Source organism: Portunus trituberculatus, chromosome 40, assembly GCF_017591435.1.
Source record: "Portunus trituberculatus isolate SZX2019 chromosome 40, ASM1759143v1, whole genome shotgun sequence".
Classification (NCBI taxonomy): domain Eukaryota; kingdom Metazoa; phylum Arthropoda; class Malacostraca; order Decapoda; family Portunidae; genus Portunus; species Portunus trituberculatus.
In genome coordinates this window covers 18948242-18966713 of record NC_059294.1, presented here as the reverse complement: position 1 = coordinate 18966713, position 18472 = coordinate 18948242, and the positions used below count along the sequence as shown (strand labels likewise).

General features: G+C 37.4%; 1 protein-coding gene across 5 annotated transcripts in view; it reads right to left on the bottom strand.

Moving 5' to 3' along the window:
- LOC123516005 (ATP-binding cassette sub-family C member 4-like) overlaps positions 1 to 18472 on the bottom strand; it is a 222798-nt gene that overhangs the window by 98378 nt on the left and 105948 nt on the right. For all 5 annotated transcript variants that reach the window (XM_045274990.1, XM_045274992.1, XM_045274989.1 and 2 more), the window contains 2 exons: positions 10925 to 11099; positions 4722 to 4833 (listed from right to left, as the gene is read on the bottom strand). In XM_045274990.1, coding sequence (XP_045130925.1) covers positions 4722 to 4833; positions 10925 to 11099 — 287 coding nt within the window. The remainder of the gene's footprint in view (positions 1 to 4721; positions 4834 to 10924; positions 11100 to 18472) is intronic.

The following is an 18472-nucleotide window of genomic DNA, read 5'->3' as shown; positions in this document are numbered from 1 at the left end:
TGGAACTCCCTGCTTGCTCCTGGAAATCTGTCTTCCTACGACTTCACTTCTTTTAAGAGAGAAGTGTCAAGACATTTACTCCCTAATTTTGGGTAACCCTTCTCATCTTTTAGAGAACCAGCACAAAGTGGGCCCTTTTTTTTTAACATTGTGTTGCCCCTGCTGCCCTTCTCTCCTACATATATATATAAAAAAAAAAAAAAAAAAAAAAAAAATATATATATATATATATATATATATATATATATATATATATATATATATATATATATATATATACACACACTTAACCCTCGGCTATCGCGCCCAATTGGGGCCGAAATAGCTGCGCCATAGCCAAAAACAAGATAGCCAAATTGATCTTGGCGGGAAGGCGGTTTTGGCCAATGAGCGCTAAGATATCCCATGATGTCATGGCTGGGTGCGCGATAGCAGGCATCTGAGGTCGCGATAATTAAATAATCTTAGCAGCTTTTCATGGGTGCCCGATAGCAATAAAGCGCGATAGCCGAAGTCGTGATAGCTGAGGGTTCACTGTATATACAGTAATACTCCGCTTAACGAACAGGATAAGTGTGTGAAAGCTGTTCATAGAGCGAAAATTCGTTAAGCGGTCGTAATTTTCCAGTAGGAAATAATGAAAATAGGGGGATACGTTCTGCGCTGGTCCCCAACATAGCATATGGATTAAAAAATAAATAAATAAAAAAAAAAAAAAATATATATATATATATATATATATATATATATATATATATATATATATATATATATATATATATATATATATATATACGTTTGGCAGAATATTGGGCCACCGGTGTACCACTATTATGATGTCATGTGAGTCATTAAAAGTTAGAAGAGCTACGTACAAATTCTCTCACATTCTCGCATTTATGTTCACAAAACAACATTTCTATTAGCTTTTTACAAACCTTGCCCCCAAGAAAGGATTGTTTTGTAATGCATAAAGTGAAATCTTAATGGAATACCAAAAAATAAAGCAGAGATGAGATGAGCCACAGATGAAGCGGGAGACTCTCGGCGACTCGGCCGCTTCTTCTTCTTCTTGTGAACCTTTTAGCCTGCGTGTTGTCTTTCCCCATGATATTTGTTTCCACTCCTCTATTGTCTGCTATAATGGATATCATGTCTTAGTATTCATATACGCTCATGCCATGAAGATAACCTCAATTCCGTGGCACTGAGTGATAGTGAATTATTAATGAAATACCGCGGTATTTCATTAGTAATTCACTATCACTCAGTGCCATGAAGTCAAGGTTATCCTTGTGGCATGAGCATATATGAATACTAAGATATGACATCCATTATAGCAGGCAATAGAGGAGTGGCAACAAATATCATAGGGAAAGACAACACGCAGGCTAAAAGGGTCACAAGAAGAAGATGAAAGTAACATGCAAGCAAAAGGGTCACAAGAAGAAGAAGAAGCGGCCGAGTGGCCACAAGTCTCCTGCTTCATCTGTGGCTCATCTCATCTCTGTAAGATTTCACTTTATGCATTACAAAACAATCCTTTCTTGGGGACAAGGCTTGTAAATAGCTAATAGAAATGTTTTGTGAACATAAATGCATATATAAGACAGTAACACCACCTGGAGAGGTGGTGTTCCCAGCAACCTCAGAGCAACCTGATAGCAACCTTGTTACCGTCCCTCCAAGCGTTCATAGATACCATTTCGCTGCAAGAGGCTGCTCTGACGTTGTTAAAGAATCTTGGATTTTTTGGTCAAACTTTATATAGTACGTTAAACAGGAAATTTGTTAAATGAACGTCCATTAAGCGGAGTACTCCTGTATATAATATAAAATATATATATATATATATATATATATATATATATATATATATATATATATATATATATATATATATATATATATATATATATATATACAGTAAGGTCTCGGTTTACGTCAGAGTTACGTTCCTGAAACATGACGTAAGTCGATTTTGTACGTAACTCGAGTTTCCGTACATTTCAAAGCATATTATGGAGTTTCCAACCAATCATTGTTTATGGTCATTCAGGTAAGTTAAAGGTTATATTGTTATATTATTTACAAGTATGTAGGAATATGAAACACAAGCTTGTTTTTGTTGTTGATTAGGGCCACGAACGCGAAGGACTGCAGGTTGCAGAGAGGGGTGGATGCCTGAGGCCGCCAGAAGGGTGGGCAGGTCGAATGTTGTGACGCCCAGGGTGGACAGCTGGGAGCGAAAGCAGTGCAGTGGGAGTAGAAGCGTGGGCAGCGGGGCAGGAAATGCAATAGGAAAGGGCAATAGGGATCAGCAGACAGGCGCAGACGGTGCAAGTCAACTGCGAGTGTCATGTGGCCCAGGCGAAGGCTCCGGAGTTGTTATTGTTGTGATGGGTGTGCGAGCCCTCAAGGTCATCAACCTCCCCGTTGTCATGGTAACGGGCTTCCCATTTTCTTCTTCCCTCCCTCACACACAGCTGCTGCCTCCCTTCTCATGTCTTTTAATTATGTCCTCTTTTTTCTTGTAGCGTAATGGTTTTCCTTTTCTTAGCATCACTGCTGTCACTAAGAAGTTTTCTCTTTGGTGCCATTGAGCAAGATACTAAGAACTTGAGTCAGTAAAAGCAGAAGTAGGATAACACTCTTGCCAGGGGCGACGGTGTGGTGGAAGTGAGGCAGGGTGTTATTGTATTCAAGCATGAGGCGGGCGGTGTGGCAGGCAACCACCAACAATAACAATAAATCCCGCACTTTACGATTTATAAATTTTCAATTTTTTTAATCTTAAATTGCCTTATAGTGGACTGACATAACTACAAGTTTGACGTAACTCGAGACCGACGAAACCCGGGACTTTACTGTATATATATATATATATATATATATATATATATATATATATATATATATATATATATATATATATATATATATATATATATATATATATATATATATATATATATATATATATATATATATATATATATATATATATATATATATATATATATATATATATATATATATACAGTAAGTCCCCTGCACTTGATGAATCTCAGCTTTTGGCGGTAAGGTGGCCACTGAACAACGAGTGCACGCTTGGCGATTTGAATTTAAAATTTGTGGTCTCCTGCCAGCTGCACGGTGAACCACATGACTCCCTGGTTACATCAGACCTCTCTCTAAACCTATCAGAATGCAGTGTGAGAGTTCCCTTCAGCCATTTTGTTTGTGCTACCCTCTGTTCTGCTAACATGAGAACTAATTCTGGCAATTTACCACCAACATGGTCTCTACTGGTGAAGATAAGGACAATGGTGGTGGTGGCAAGGACGAAAGTGAGCAAGGGAAATGGGTGGAAAAACAGGAGTTACAGCCTTTATGTCATGTCTTATTAGCTTTATTTATTGATTATTAGTCTGTTTTGTAAATGTGTTCTAATATGTGAAAGCAAAAGATTTTATTTCAGCTCAAAAGATGGTATTTTAGGGGTCAAGAGAGGGAGTTTGCCAATGACTAAAGATTGATTGAGGCATTTTTTAGGCAATTTCTATGGTATAAAGAACTCATGCTTGGCGAAATTCGCATTTGGCGGTAGTTTTGCCAGACTAATTAATTGGCCAAGTGCAGGAGCTTACTGTAATAAAAAAATAAATAAAGTATATCCACTGGTGGGTCGTATCACAGAGAACTCATAGATTTTTCAGGGTATGCAATGCAACCCACCCATGAGCAAACACTTTGAGGTTGCCAGTGCGTTTGGATATTTTCGAAGACAACACACTGATCTTCTTGCTTCACTAGCTTGACGTGACAACAATTATTTGTATCACAGTGCAGGAGAGCTCACTGCACTGCCAGATTATGAAGTGAAGGATGTCGTCACCTAACATTTGAAGACTCTCACATGCATTTAGATCATTATTTTAGATCCCAATATTCTGCATTTAAAAACATGAATATTTGTTAATAGCCTACATACCAATCCTGTTGTAAGATAAACATGTACCAGCGTTGGCAGTGACTGTGAGAGAGTACAGGGCTAATAATCATAATTTTTCTTTTTCTATTATATTTTTTTTTTATATGAATGCAAGGTAAGAATGTTAAAAGATAAGTGCAATTTTATTTGTATGAAAGTGTACCTTACCACAAGGAGTAATGGCATCACACAGTACAGAAACAGTGAAGTTTGCCTGTGCCAAGATCAAGATCACCAACTGCATGTTTGTTTTAGTTCATGTGGTGTATGATCACTTAGGCAAATTCTTCCCGACTGGTATCATTCTATGTGAATTACCAGTAAGTATGACCTATTACATATTGTTACCTTGAAGAAAGAGTTGTTTTGTGGTTTACTACCAATCATCATTTTGTTTACATGTTCAAAGATGTCTGGGGTTTGCTTTTATAACCCCTGCTGCCACAAACTTACCACCAGCCACTGCCTTAATGTTGAACTTTGGCCTCATAGGATGTAGGATAATTTCCTGAGACTTTTTTGTGGAGAAAATGTGTATCTTATGAGCCATCATATATGATGTTCGAAAACTGATTGTATTGTAGGTTTGAATGTATTAAATGGCAAGCCTAACACCCTCTCCTATGCAATGATTTTTACATGCACATGCAAATAAAAGTGAAAAAGACATTTTACCAATCAGCCATCCTTAGGTAGCTATTACTTTAAAAACAAGGACCCAACTCACCTGGCTAAGCTGACCCGTGCTTTCTGCCCACCACTGAGGGCTGTGCCATGCTCCCCCACCAGACTGAAGTCTCCATTTGGTAGCTCCTTGAGGTCCTGTTCTAGGGCACATACTGATGGAGAAAAATCCCTTATTGTAAGTGCACATTATTTATCCCAAAATCTTATAGGCAATTATTTTCAAGTAAGGTTTTCTGAAGGAAGGTGTTAACCATTTTCTATAATTTTGAAAGCATAGCTCTCTAAAATGATATGAGGCAATCCCTTGGACCACAAGGAAAGAGAGAGAGAGAGAGAGAGAGAGAGAGAGAGAGAGAGAGAGAGAGAGAGAGAGAGAGAGAGAGAGAGAGAGAGAGAGAGAGAGAGAGAGAGAGAGAGAGAGAGAGAGAGAGAGAGAGAGAGAGAGAGAGAGAGAGAGAGAGAGTCATCATAGGTTTTGCTGACTGTGATGAGAAAGTGTGCTGTACAATGGAGTGTTCTTAAGGCAAAGAAATGGGTAAATCACAGACTGATGTGCTTAGTGTTAAAAGGAAAATTCAGCTGCTATCTGCTGCTATCAGTTCTTATACCTTCCTATTGTTATTTCCTGGTCCATGTGAATGATATTTTCACACAATGTATTGCCTCTATACTAATAATAAGATAAATGAAAACTGCAGTTATTTTGTTCAATGAATTATCTTTGGCAATAACAAAAATATTCAAGATAACACATTAAATGATGAACTATCAATAACTGACCAAAGTTTAAAATTCTTGCTGTAATATTATCATCACACTCGTCTTTACAAATCTCAGCATGATTACACATTAATTTAATCAAATTAATTTATCACTGACTTCAGATTCAGAGGGAAAAAAACTTAACACTTTGTGCATTTTTAAAATTGTTGTAACTTCAGTTAAGTACTATATCTGATGGATCATAAGATGCCTGGGCTCCAAAGATGCACCCAATTTTGGCTACATTGAGAAAAAAAAAAAAAAAAAAAAAAAAAGATAAATAAGTGCATTTAAGCTCTGAATATCAAGTCAAGTGCATTTAGATCATTATTAGATCCTAATATTTTTCATTTAAAAATTTTCATATTTGCTAATAGCTGACTTAACAAATCTATCATGAGATGTAAACATGTACCTGGCATATGGCAAATGCAGTAACTGGAGACTACAGGGCTAATAATCATAATTTCTCTTTTTTTTATCATTTATGTATGTAAGGTAAGAATGTAAAAAAATTGGTGCAATTATAATTGTATAAAAGTGTGTCTTACCGTAATCAAGGAGTAACAACGCCACTATTAAGAAAGTAGTAAAGCTTACCTGTGTCAAGATCAGAATCACCAACCATGTGCTTGTTTTGGTACATGCAATGCATGGTGCATGGTCACTTAGGCAAATTCTTCCTGACTGGTGTCATTCTAAGTGAATTACTGGTAAGTATGATCTATCATATGTTGTTGCCTTGAAAGAAAGTAAGTTATTTTGCAGTGTAGTACCAACCATCACTTACATGTGTGAAGATGTCTGGGGTTTGATTTTAGAGCCTCTGTTGCCATGGACTTACCTCCAACCACTGCCCTTTTTTTTATGTTTATTACCTGTAATTAAGAGCAAATTACCATACTATTCATAGTTTTAAAGTTTTAGCGTGATTTTGAAATTTTTCATTGCCAAAGATAATGCGCTGCAGAAAAGCTACGTCAGCTTTCTTTATCATATTACTAGCATAAAGGTACTGCATATTAATACATATTGTGCTAAAATATTATTCACATAGATGTGAAAATAATGATAGGACACAAAAAAACAAAATCAGCAGATATCAGCAACAAGCAGTCAAACTTCCCTCTTATTTAAGACACAGACACTAATGTGCTTAGGGCAGATATTTTTTGGGGGGCAGGTAGGGTAAGAGAGAAAATCTAGCCAAGAGCAAGAGAGTTAAACAAAAAGGCCCACTTAGTTGCCAGTCCTTATGCAGGTCTGAGAGAGTTAGCTAAAAGAAGGGAATAAAGGTCTTGAAACTTCCCTCTTAAATGAGTTCATGCCATACCTCCTGTTGTCTGCATTTAAATTTTGAAAAGCTGTAATATCTGTTTCCATATATGTGAAAAAAGAATCCATGTGTGTGTACGTTAGGCTTTTCCAATTGTGAAAGAAGACAGACAATAAGAAAGTAACCTGGTAAGTCCTCAGACACCCAGTGTAAACCAAGCAATATGTAAGCTGCAGCACCTGTCCTCCATCTTCCCTGCAGTACTTGTAAAAACAATCCAGTGCAGATAATAGTGACCAAAAGGATAAAGGGAGGGATTGAGATTGAGTGAAATACTATTTTTTTATACCTTTCTCTGAATAAACTTGTTACCATTATTATTAATACTATAACATAACATAACATAACATAAATGATAGGATAACAAAGGGCCACCAGGGCCCATCTAGGTTATCCTGTATCTGTCGCACAGCGACCTCGTCATCAGTACTTAAAGATACACTTACAAGTACACAATACATTATATACTAATTCTAAATATTTGACCCATTAACAGGGGTAAGTCCTGCAGCGAAATCCTCTACAATTTGTGGTCCCCATACATGGGGATCATGTCTTGTTTAACTATAGTAAATTTCTTATAAAAACTATCATGCAGTGCTATACATAATCATAAATCTAATAAATTTAAGTGCTTATCTAATCTGTTTTTAAACATTGTCAAACTAGTGCTATTTACAACCGTCTCTGGTAATGCATTCCAGAAGTCTACCACTCTATGACTAAAGAAATATTTTCTTATATCTAACCTGCAGCCTTGCTTTCTAATCTTCCTGCCATGATTTCTAGTCCTATTTCCTCCTCTAAGGTAAAGAAAGATCTCACATCTATGTAGTTCGTATCTGAAAACATTTTAAATAACTCTATCATATCCTCTCTTATACATCTCCTCTCAAATGAAAACATGTTTAATTCCTTTAATCTATCTCTATACTCCAGGCACTTTAATGCTGGTATCATCCTAGTTGCTCTTCTCTGAACTGCTTCTAACATGTTGATATCCTGCCTATAGTGGGGTGACCAGGCCTGTATGCAATACTCTAAATGGGGCCTAACATAGGAATTATATAAGCTACGCACCACTTCCTTACTTTTATAACTAACATTTCTATTTATAAAACCCAGGATCCTATTTGCCCTATTTCTTGCTTCTAAACATTGCTTTGAAAATTTCATAGTCCTGTCTATCACTACTCCTAAATCCTTTCCTCCTCTACTGCCTCTAGCCAACATCCCTCCATCTCATAGCTAAAGTTTGTGTTGTCTTTACCTAAATGCATAACCTGACACTTTTAGAATTAAACTCCATCTGCCACCTGTCTGCCCATGCTATCAGCCTGTCCAGGTCTCGTTGTATTCTGTAATTGTCCTTTTCACCCTGTACTGCACATGCTATCTTAGTATCATCTGCAAACTTTGATACTTTGCTACTAATTCCTATATCTAAATCGTTAATGTACACCAAGAAAAGAAGAGGTCCTAGCACTGATCCTTGGGGTACCCACTAACCACTTCCTTCCACTCAGACATTGCCCCATTTAATACTACTCTCTGTTTCCTATCAGAAAGCCATTCACTAATCCAATCAACTAACCTACCCCTATCCCATGTAGTCTCAATTTGTACACTAGCCTCCTATGCGGTACCTTATCAAATGCCTTGCTAAAATCTAGATATATAACATCTATGCTATTTCCATCATCTAACTCCTTGGTAATATATTCTAAGATATCGAGCAAATTTGTAAGACAGGACCTCCCTGATCTAAAGCCATGTTGGGTATCTCTAATTAATCTATTCTCATTTAAATGCTCCCAAATACTACCCTTAATGATTTTCTCTAGTATCTTACATACTATACTAGTTAAACTGATCGGTCTATAATTATTCGCATCATCCTTCCTACCTTTTTAAATATTGGAGTAACATTAGCTAACTTCCAGTCCTGAGGTATCTCAGCAAACCTAAGTGATCTTTCAAAGATTAACTTAAGTGCTTCAGAAATACTGTCTACACCCTCCCTAAGTACTCTGGCATGTAGCTCATCAGGACCACTAGCTTTCCTATCGTCTAGTTCAAGAATAAATTTCCTAATAATTCCCGGTTTTATATCAATATTTTCTAAAGCTCTTAAACTACTCGTCGCACTGTTTGTAACAGGATTTCCTATTCTTTCCTAGTAAATACTGAAGAAAATTGTTCATTCAATAATTCTACTATGTCTTCATTTTGATCCACTACTACACCATCTTTTCTGAGTGGTCCAATCCTATCCTTATTTCTTTTATCACTGACCTTGTAATAACTATATAATTTTTGGGATCTTTACTCCCAGCTCTAGCTAGTTTTATCTCTGCCTGCCTTTTACTTTTTTTATAACCTTACTCAAATCATCCCTGACCTGTCTGTACCTAATCAAATCTACATCTTCCCACTTTTCTGCAACTCTCTGTATGCCCTCTTCTTCTCTCTGATCTGGCTACCTATCTCATGAGTCCACCATAATGGCTTCCTGTTTCTCTGCCTTATATCTTTGTAAGGGATACACTGCATCACTATACCCTTTACTACAACCTTAAAAATATCCCACATCTCCTGTGCAGTTTTATTTCCAAAACTATCTTCCCAGTTTACCTCTCCTAATAACTGACGTAACCTACCATAATTGCCTTTCTGATAGTTTGGGACTCTAGTCTTATTCACTATATTATCCCTACTGGAATTAATGATAAATCTAATTATATGATGGTCACTGTTTGCTAAAGTCTCTCCTACCTCAACTTCCTTTAAACAATGCTCAATATTTGTTAGTACTATGTCTAAAACCTTCCTCCCCCTAGTAGGTTTATCTACCATCTGCACTAAATAGTTATCCTGAAAACTTTCCATAAACTTATTTTCACTAGCATCTCCTACCATCCTCTCCCAGTTTACTGACTTAAGATTAAAATCCCTAAGATAATTGTCTGACTAGTACACCCCTATTTATCTCATCTACCATAAGGTTGTCTACATCTGCTGACTGGTTAGGTGGCCTATAAAAGCTCCTACTCTAATAACCTTACTTTTGTTTACTCTAACATCCAGCCATAAGGACTCTACTCTGTTATCTACCTTAATACCATTAACCTGACTGGAAATGAAGGATTTTTTACATAAATAACTACTCCTCCGCCTATCCTACCAATTCTCTGGTGTAAATACATAATGTATCCATCTACTTCATATTCTTTCCTATTTTCCTAAACTTTTCCTCATTTACCCATGCCTCTGTGACACATACAACATCTAAGGTCCTCCTCAACTATATAACTAGATAACTCGTCCTTCTTGTTCCTAAGACTCCTGGCATTTACATAAAAACATTTAAGTCCTGCTACCTTCCTAGATGCTGTCTCCTTATTTGGAATCCTAATCTTATTCTCTCCTATTTGCACCTGGAAATCTTTCCTAATCTTTTCACTATCTCTGTTTATCCTATCTAATTTATGTCTAGCATCTTTCTTCTGGAATGCATTTGCTACCTCACCCCTACACTCCATCCCAACTCCCCTCCAGACATCCACTCAGCACATCCACACCCTTCCTACTCAGATGCACACCATCCCTAGCATACAAATCCCTTCGCCCATAGAACCTATCCCATACATCCACAAAGCTGACACCCACATCCTTACACATCCCTTTTACCCGACCATTCACACCAATGGCTCTAGACAACCATTCCCTGCTAACATACACACGAGGCAAGATTCCTGACACTACACACCTCCTACCACTCTCCCTTATCTTGCCTAACATTTCCCGAAATCTTGCCACTAACTCCTCCGACCCACCTATCAATATACCTAACTGTATTAATAAAAACTGTTCACAATGCAGAAATTATTTATTTGTTAAATGAATATTTATAATGTAAACATTAAAAAAAATCATATCATAACTAAGTATGGCATCTTATTCCTTTCAGGAGACATGCAAAAACTGCTTGTGATATAAATGTTCTTGAAACAACCTGTTCATGCCTAACTTTTCATTAATGACACAGCATGTTTCACAACTCAGGCAGTTTGACAGTATCTACAAGCTAATTTGCAAATAAAAGTAATGGTATTCCTAATTCTCAATATCAAGGAATAGCATACCTTTAATAACCTCCAGGTATTTCTTTTCATTGAAAGGCAGGCAAAAGACAATATTCTTCCGCACAGTGCCAGAGAACACCCATGGCTCCTGGGAAGCATAGCTTATCTTGCCTTGGACAAAGACCCTTCCAATATGAGCAGGAAGCTCTCCCAGGATGACATTCAAAAATGAGGTCTGAAAATATACATTTCCTAGAACAACATTTCAAGGACAAGAAAATGCATTTTCAATAATAAACCCTCCATAAGTCAAACCAATTGGGAGAAGATCAATCTATGTAAAAATCTGGGTTATCAAAGTTTTTTCTTTTATAGAACACCATTGACAGTTGAATTTTCTGTGTAATACATTATGTAAATAGGTACAGGTATTCCTAAATATGTGATCTTAATTGGTTCCTGAAAATTCAACCATAAAGCAAACCATCATATAGTGGACTTAAGAATGAATAAAAAAAAATACTAATGTGTTCTAAGACCTTTATATCTGTCCCCTAAAACCCATAAAACTCATGACATATCATATGTGAATACAGTTATTGTATAAAGCAATAAAAGACATGTTACATAAATCAAATAAACACAAAAATAAAATTCAGATGAATATAGACAATTTTTGTTCTTAACTTCCACAGTAGTCTTGTGTGTATCTTGTTTATTTCCTGATCTTCTAATTCAACTTCTAGTATCTGTGTGTGTATGTGTATGTGTATTTACATAGTTGTATTTTACAGGAGGGGAGCCTGTGCTCTTGTTGTCTCGTCTCTGTATCTCACAGTGTCTAATTTTCTCTTAAAGTCGTGTATAGACTTTGCACACACCACCTCTCTGTCCAGTCCATTCGATATATCTATCACTCTATGGGGGAAGCTGTTTTTCTTGAAGTCTCTTCTGTAGTTGTCTTTTCTAAGTTTTAATTCATGTCCTCTTGTGTCCCTTCTGTCCCTCTTCAGCAGGTCAATCCTATCAGGAAGCTCCAGCATATTATTAATTATTCTGTAGATGGTCAACAGGTTGCCTCTTTCTCTTCTCTGCTCCAGTGTTAGTAATTCCAGTCTCTCCAGTCTCTTTTCATACGTAAGAGCCAACAAGGTTAGGGCCAATTTGGTGTCCGCTCTTTGTATCCTTTCAATTTTCCTGATATTCTTCCTTGTGTTAGGTGACCACAGTACTGCTGCATACTCCAGTCGTGGTCTGATCAATGATACCAATAACTTTTTCACCATATCTTCTTCATCAATATATGAGAATGCAATTCTAATATTTCTCAGTAAGTTGTAGGTCTCACCAACAATTTTATTTATATGTTTATTGGGGAACATTTCCTTTGTTATGAGAACTCCCAGGTGCTTTTCACTTTCCACCTTCTTAATCATCTCTTCTCCAAGATTTTATTGTCTTATTATCCTATTTTTGCTTTTCCCAAATTCCATTATGTTACATTTCTTAATGTTGAATTCCATTTCCCATCTTTTACTCTATTCCCATAGTCTATCTAAGTCCTGCTGTAGAGTTCTACCATCATCGTGCGACCCAATTTTCTTCAAAAGTTTTGCGGCTAGATGCTTACAAGCAAAAAAGGCAAAGGATATAGCGTGGAAGAAACTTTTAAAGCAGGGAAATGACTATAATAGTCGGCAGTACAAAGATACTAGACATGAATATATTAGAGTAATATGAGAGGAAGAAAGAAAGTTTGAGAAGGATATAGTGGATAAAAGCAAGGATGAACAAAAACTTTTCTACAAGTTTATAAACGGCAAAATAAAGAATAAGGAAACAATTGAAAAAATAATTAAAGGAAAGACATACCAAACAGAGAAAGAAATATGTGAAATAATGAATGAGAGCTTCAAACGGTATTCACTGAAGATGACTTCACAGAACCTAAAAGGACATTGAATTGCCTAGGATTACAGGAAATTGCAGTTCATAACGAAGATATTGGAAGATTACTGGACAAGTTGGAAGTCAGGAAAGCAATGGGGCCAGATGGTGTATCAGGCTGGGTGTTAAAAGAATGTAAAGAGCAAGTACTGAAGCCAATTTGGGAAATAATTAAAAGTTCAATAAATGAAGGGAAAATTCCACTAGAGTGGAAGAGAGCCAACGTAATACCGATATTTAAAGGAGGAAAGGTAACTGAACCACTAAACTACAGACCTGAGTGTCACTTACAAGTGTCATAGGGAAGTTATGTGAAATAATTATCAAAGAGAAATGGGTTAAATTTCTAAAAGAGGAGCAAGTCATATCGAACAGACAATTTGGATTCAGGACAGGGCGGTCATGTGTATCAAACTTACTAATTCTACTCCAGGGTTATTGTAGGACTTGAAAACAGAGATGGATGGGTAGACACAGTATACCTGGACATTAAAAAGGCATTTCATAAAGTCCCTCATGGAAGATGTCTTTGGAAACTAAAGAACATAGGAGGACTGTGTGGAACCTTGCTCGAATGGACAAGAGATTATTTGAATGATAGAGAAATGAGAAATGAGAGCTATATGAATTCATTCACTGATGATGCAAAGTTGCTAAAAGTTATCAAAACCAGAGAAGACTGTATACTGCTACAGGAAGATTTAAATAAGATCTATGAATGGAGCAAGAAGTGAAAATTGGAGTTTAATGCCAGGAAATGTCACATAATGGAACTAGGAAAGAGTAAGAGAAGACCGGTATGGAACTATCTGATGGGAGAAGAGCAAATAACAAAGACTAAAAAGGAAAACGATCTTGGAGTGATCATACAAGAAAATCTGAGCCCTGATAAACACATAAATAAGATATTTGGACTATCTTATAGGATGTTGACTAATATAAGAGTGGCATTTCATTACATGGATAAAGATATGATGAAAAAAATTATCACAAGCATGATACGCCCAAGGCTGGAATATGTAGCAGTGGTATGGTCTCCAAGTTCTAAAAAAGATATAAGAAAACTGGAAAGGATACAGAAGATTGCCACAAAGATGGTGCCGGAATTAAGGGACCTCACATAAGAAGAACGACTGAAGGAAATGGGACTGCCAACCTTACAAGATAGAAGAGAATGGGGACCTAACAACAAAATATAAGATAGTAAATGATATTGAAAAGATAGACAAAGAAGACCTGGTGCTGTTGGCAGAAGAGGATGGAAGGACAAGAGGGCATGAAAAGAAAATCAGGATGAGGCAGTGTGTGAAGGATGGAATTGTTGCAGCACATAGTGTGCATAACTTTAAAGAAAAATTAGATAAATGGAGATATGGAGACAGGACACTATGACCCCGCTCGAACACTGTACAATACAACTAGGTAAATACAACTAGGTAAACACACACACACACATACACACACACACACATCTGAAGTGAAGGAGAGGAATGACGAAAGAACAGAGGAGGAAAAGATCAAGTTTTTTTGGAGGATGAGAAATGGGAGGCTAAAGAAGTGGTGGATAAAAAAGACGGAATAGGCATTACATGGAAGAACGAGACTAGGAATGGAATAAAAGTGACTTACACGAACATAGATGGATTTCTGTCTAAGAGGCTAGAATGTATGGATTACCTAAGAAATAACGAACCGGACATAATGTTTGTAGTGGAAACAAAGCTAAGGCCCGAAATAAAGCTAGACTGGTTTGTTGTAAAACACTACAAAGTGAAATGATAGAAAAAATAAAGGTGGTGGTGGTATAATGCTTTTTACTAAGGATGATCTGATAGTGAAGGAGGTGAACTATAGTAAGAGAAATGAGGAAGTGATAAGTATGCTTATAACAGATGGCAAGAGGGACATTAATATTATAACAGTATACATACCACCCAGAACCAGTGCTTGGGAATATGAACAGTACCAAATGGTGATGAGAAATACTCTAGACAGAATAAAGCAAGAACTCAACAGAAAGGATAGAGTGATGATAGTTGGAGACTTTAATTGCAAAGAAATAATGTGGGAAGACTACGAAGTGGTGAATGGTGGTGAGTGGGCAGAAGAATTGTTAAAGGTAGCAACAAATAACTTGATGGCACAGTGGGTGAGATCACCAACAAGGTGCAGGGGACAGGATGTTGCAGCAAGGTTGGATTTGGTATTTACCAGGGGAATCTCTCTAAAAGAGGAAATTGAACATGAAAGTCCCTTGGGGAAAAGCAATCATGATGTCCTAAGCTTTGAGCTGGATACAGAATTAAGCACGAATAAGATTGTGGAACGCAGGGAGGAAAAATTTAATTATACTAGGGCAAATTATAACCATATAAGGGAGTTCTTTAATGAAATTGACTGGTCCGTGGTATACCAGGAAAGAGATATGCAATTGAAGTACGATAAATTTATGGATTTTTATAACTCTGCTGTGAAAAAGTTTGTGCCATATTACAGAAGAGGACTTTAAATAATAAACAGTGGTTTAATAGAAATTGTGAAGAAGCAAAAAAGAACAAAGAAAAGGCATGGAAGAAACTTAAGAAAACAGTGATGTATTATCAAGGGAAGGCTACAAAACAGCAAGGAATAGATATGTTGAAGTAAGGAGAACAGCACAGAAGGAATATGAACAGAGGGTGGTGGAAAACTGTGATAGTGACCCAAAAATGTTTTACAAATTCATAAATGGAAAACTAAATAAAAGGAGGCAATAGAAAAGGTAAAAACGGGAAGAAGTATATGAAGATGCTGGAGAGATAGCTGAAATTTTGAACGACAACTTTTGCAAAGTGTTTACAAAGGAGGAGCATTTTATGGGAGGAAGGCCTACGGAAATAAAGCAAATGCAGGACATCATGGTTACTAAGGAAGATGTAAGGAAAATTATAAGCAATCTGGATATTAATAAATCAATGGGGCCTGATGGCATATCTGGGAGGTTGCTAAAGAATGTAAGGATCAATTGTTGAACCCCATATTTGATATTGTGGAAACCTCCATACGAACAGGATTAGTCCCGAAAGAGTGGAAAAGAGCTGACATTGTGCCTATATATAAGAATGGTAGTAGAATGGAACCGCTAAATTATAGACCAGTATCGTTGACTAGTATATTGTGCAAGGTATGTGAAGAAGTAATTAAAGCTAAGTGGAGTGAGTATCTAGAAAGTGAAAACATTCTGAGTGAAAGGCAGTTTGGTTTCAGAAAAGGAAGATCGTGTATCCAATTTATTATGTTTTTATTCAAGAGTGACTGACATACTACAACATAGAGAGGGATGGGTGGATGCTATCTACCTGGACTTGAGAAAGGCCTTTGATAAAGTACCACACAATAGACTGATGTGGAAACTAAAGATGACTGGAGGAGTAAATGATAAACTAGCAAAATGGATGGAAAATTACTTAATGGGAAGAGAAATGAGAACAGTGGTGAGAGGAAAGAAGTCCGAGTGGAAGAAGGTAACCAGTGGAGTTCCACAAGGGTCAGTGCTGGGTCCCATCATGTTTTTGATTTATGTTAATGATATGCCAGTAGGAATTGACAGTTATATGAACATGTTTGGACGATACTAAAATTATGAGGAGAGTAAAGAATGTGGAAGATTGTAACAAGTTACAGGAAGATCTTGATAAAATATATGAGTGGAGTAAAGAGTGGCAGATGGAATTTAATATAGACAAGACCCATGTTATGAAAATGGGAAGAAGTAGATACAGACCAAACTGGGATTACAGACTGGGTGATGAGAAAATTAAAGAGACCAATGAGGAGAAAGACTTAGGAGTAACCGTACAAAACACTTTGTCACCAGAGAAACACATTAACAAGATTTTTGGGAAAACATACAACATGCTTAAAAATATTGGCCTTGCATTCCACTACCTAGATGAAGGAATGATGAAGAAGATATTATGTACCTTAATAAGACCCCAGCTAGAATATGCAGCATGTGTCTGGTCACCACATATGAAGAAAAATGTGAAGGTAGAAAGGGTACAAAGGCTGGCAACAAGGATGGTACCAGGACTCAGGAAGTTAGACTATGAGGAAAGACTGAGGAAGCTGGGGCTGACCACATTAGAAAAGAGAAGAACAAGAGGAGACATGATAACTATGTATAAATTGGTGAACAAGATTGACCTACTGGACAGAGAGTTGATAAAGGTGACCACAAGTAATTATCTCCGAGGACAAGGAAAAAAGCTAATAAAGGACATCTGTCTAAATGACGTGAGAAAATACAGTTTCCCGCATCGTAGCATTGATAAGTGGAATAAACTGAGCAGTCATGTCGTTGATGCGGTGTGTGTCAATCAGATGAAAGAGAAATATGACAGGAATGGACAAGGAGACAGGACACAGAGAGCTTAGCTCAGGCCCTGTAATACACAAATAGGTAAATACACACAGGTAACACACACACACACACACACACACACACACACACACACACACACACACACACACACACACACACACACACACACACATTATGAAAGTGGTATAGGGGAAGAAGCCTGGGGAGAAAGATTCTTGAACCTAATGATAGACAATATGATGGACCAGAGAGTAAAGGAATGGACAAGATTCAGAGGAAACAGAGAGGAGATTGGGTTTTACAAGACTGAGTGATTTGTGTCCTCTCTTGGTTCCCTTTGTGGTCTCATTTATACAATTGAGCAGCTGCAGCCTGCCCTCTAAAGACAACTTCTACTACTTCCTACACTACACTACAACACCTTACACTTTTACACTCTCTTCAAATCAAAATTTAATAATGGCTTCACCACGCCCTGCCTCGGAGTCCCCTCTGGGAGGGACCATAAATGTCCCCAGGTCGGACTGTCTGCTGTCGACCTTGGGTGTCTTGACACTTCATCTAATACTTTCACTATCAATTTCTGCAACATTCGTGGCCTTCGTTCTAATTTTCAATCTGTGGAACACCACCTCTCCTCTACTAAACCTCATCTTCTCTTCCTAAAGAAACACAGTTGTCTGTGACTACTGACAGCAGTTTTCTGTTCCTCCTACTTGCTCTATCCTCATTTTCAATCCAAAGCTGGATGTTGCGCATACGTGCGTAACGACACCACTTGCTCTCGTGCCCACAATCTTGAATCTTCAGAATTTTCTACCATCTGGCTAAGACTTCAATGTCACTCTCTAACTAAATTCATCTGTGCTGTATACCTCTCACCTAATTCCTCTGACTATGTAAAATTCTTTGACTATTTGACTTCAAGGTGGAGCACATCTTATCTCACTTTCCTTTGCTGAGATCTCCATTTTAGATTTCAATGTTCACCACCAGCTTTGGCTTTCATCTTCTTTCACTGACCAACCTGGTGAACAAACCTTCAACTTTGCTATCCTTCATGACCTAGAGCAGCTAGTGAAGTTCCCCCGTATTCCTGACCGCCTTGGAGACACGCCCAACATTCTTGATCTTTTCCTAACCTCCAACCCTTCTGCTTACTCTGTTAAACTTTCCTCTCCGTTGGGCTCCTCCGACCACAATCTAATTTCCGTTACCTGTTCTATCACTCCAGTGCAGCCTCAGGACCCGCCTAAGCGGAGGTGCTTCTGGCATTTTAACTCTGCTAAGTGGGAGGA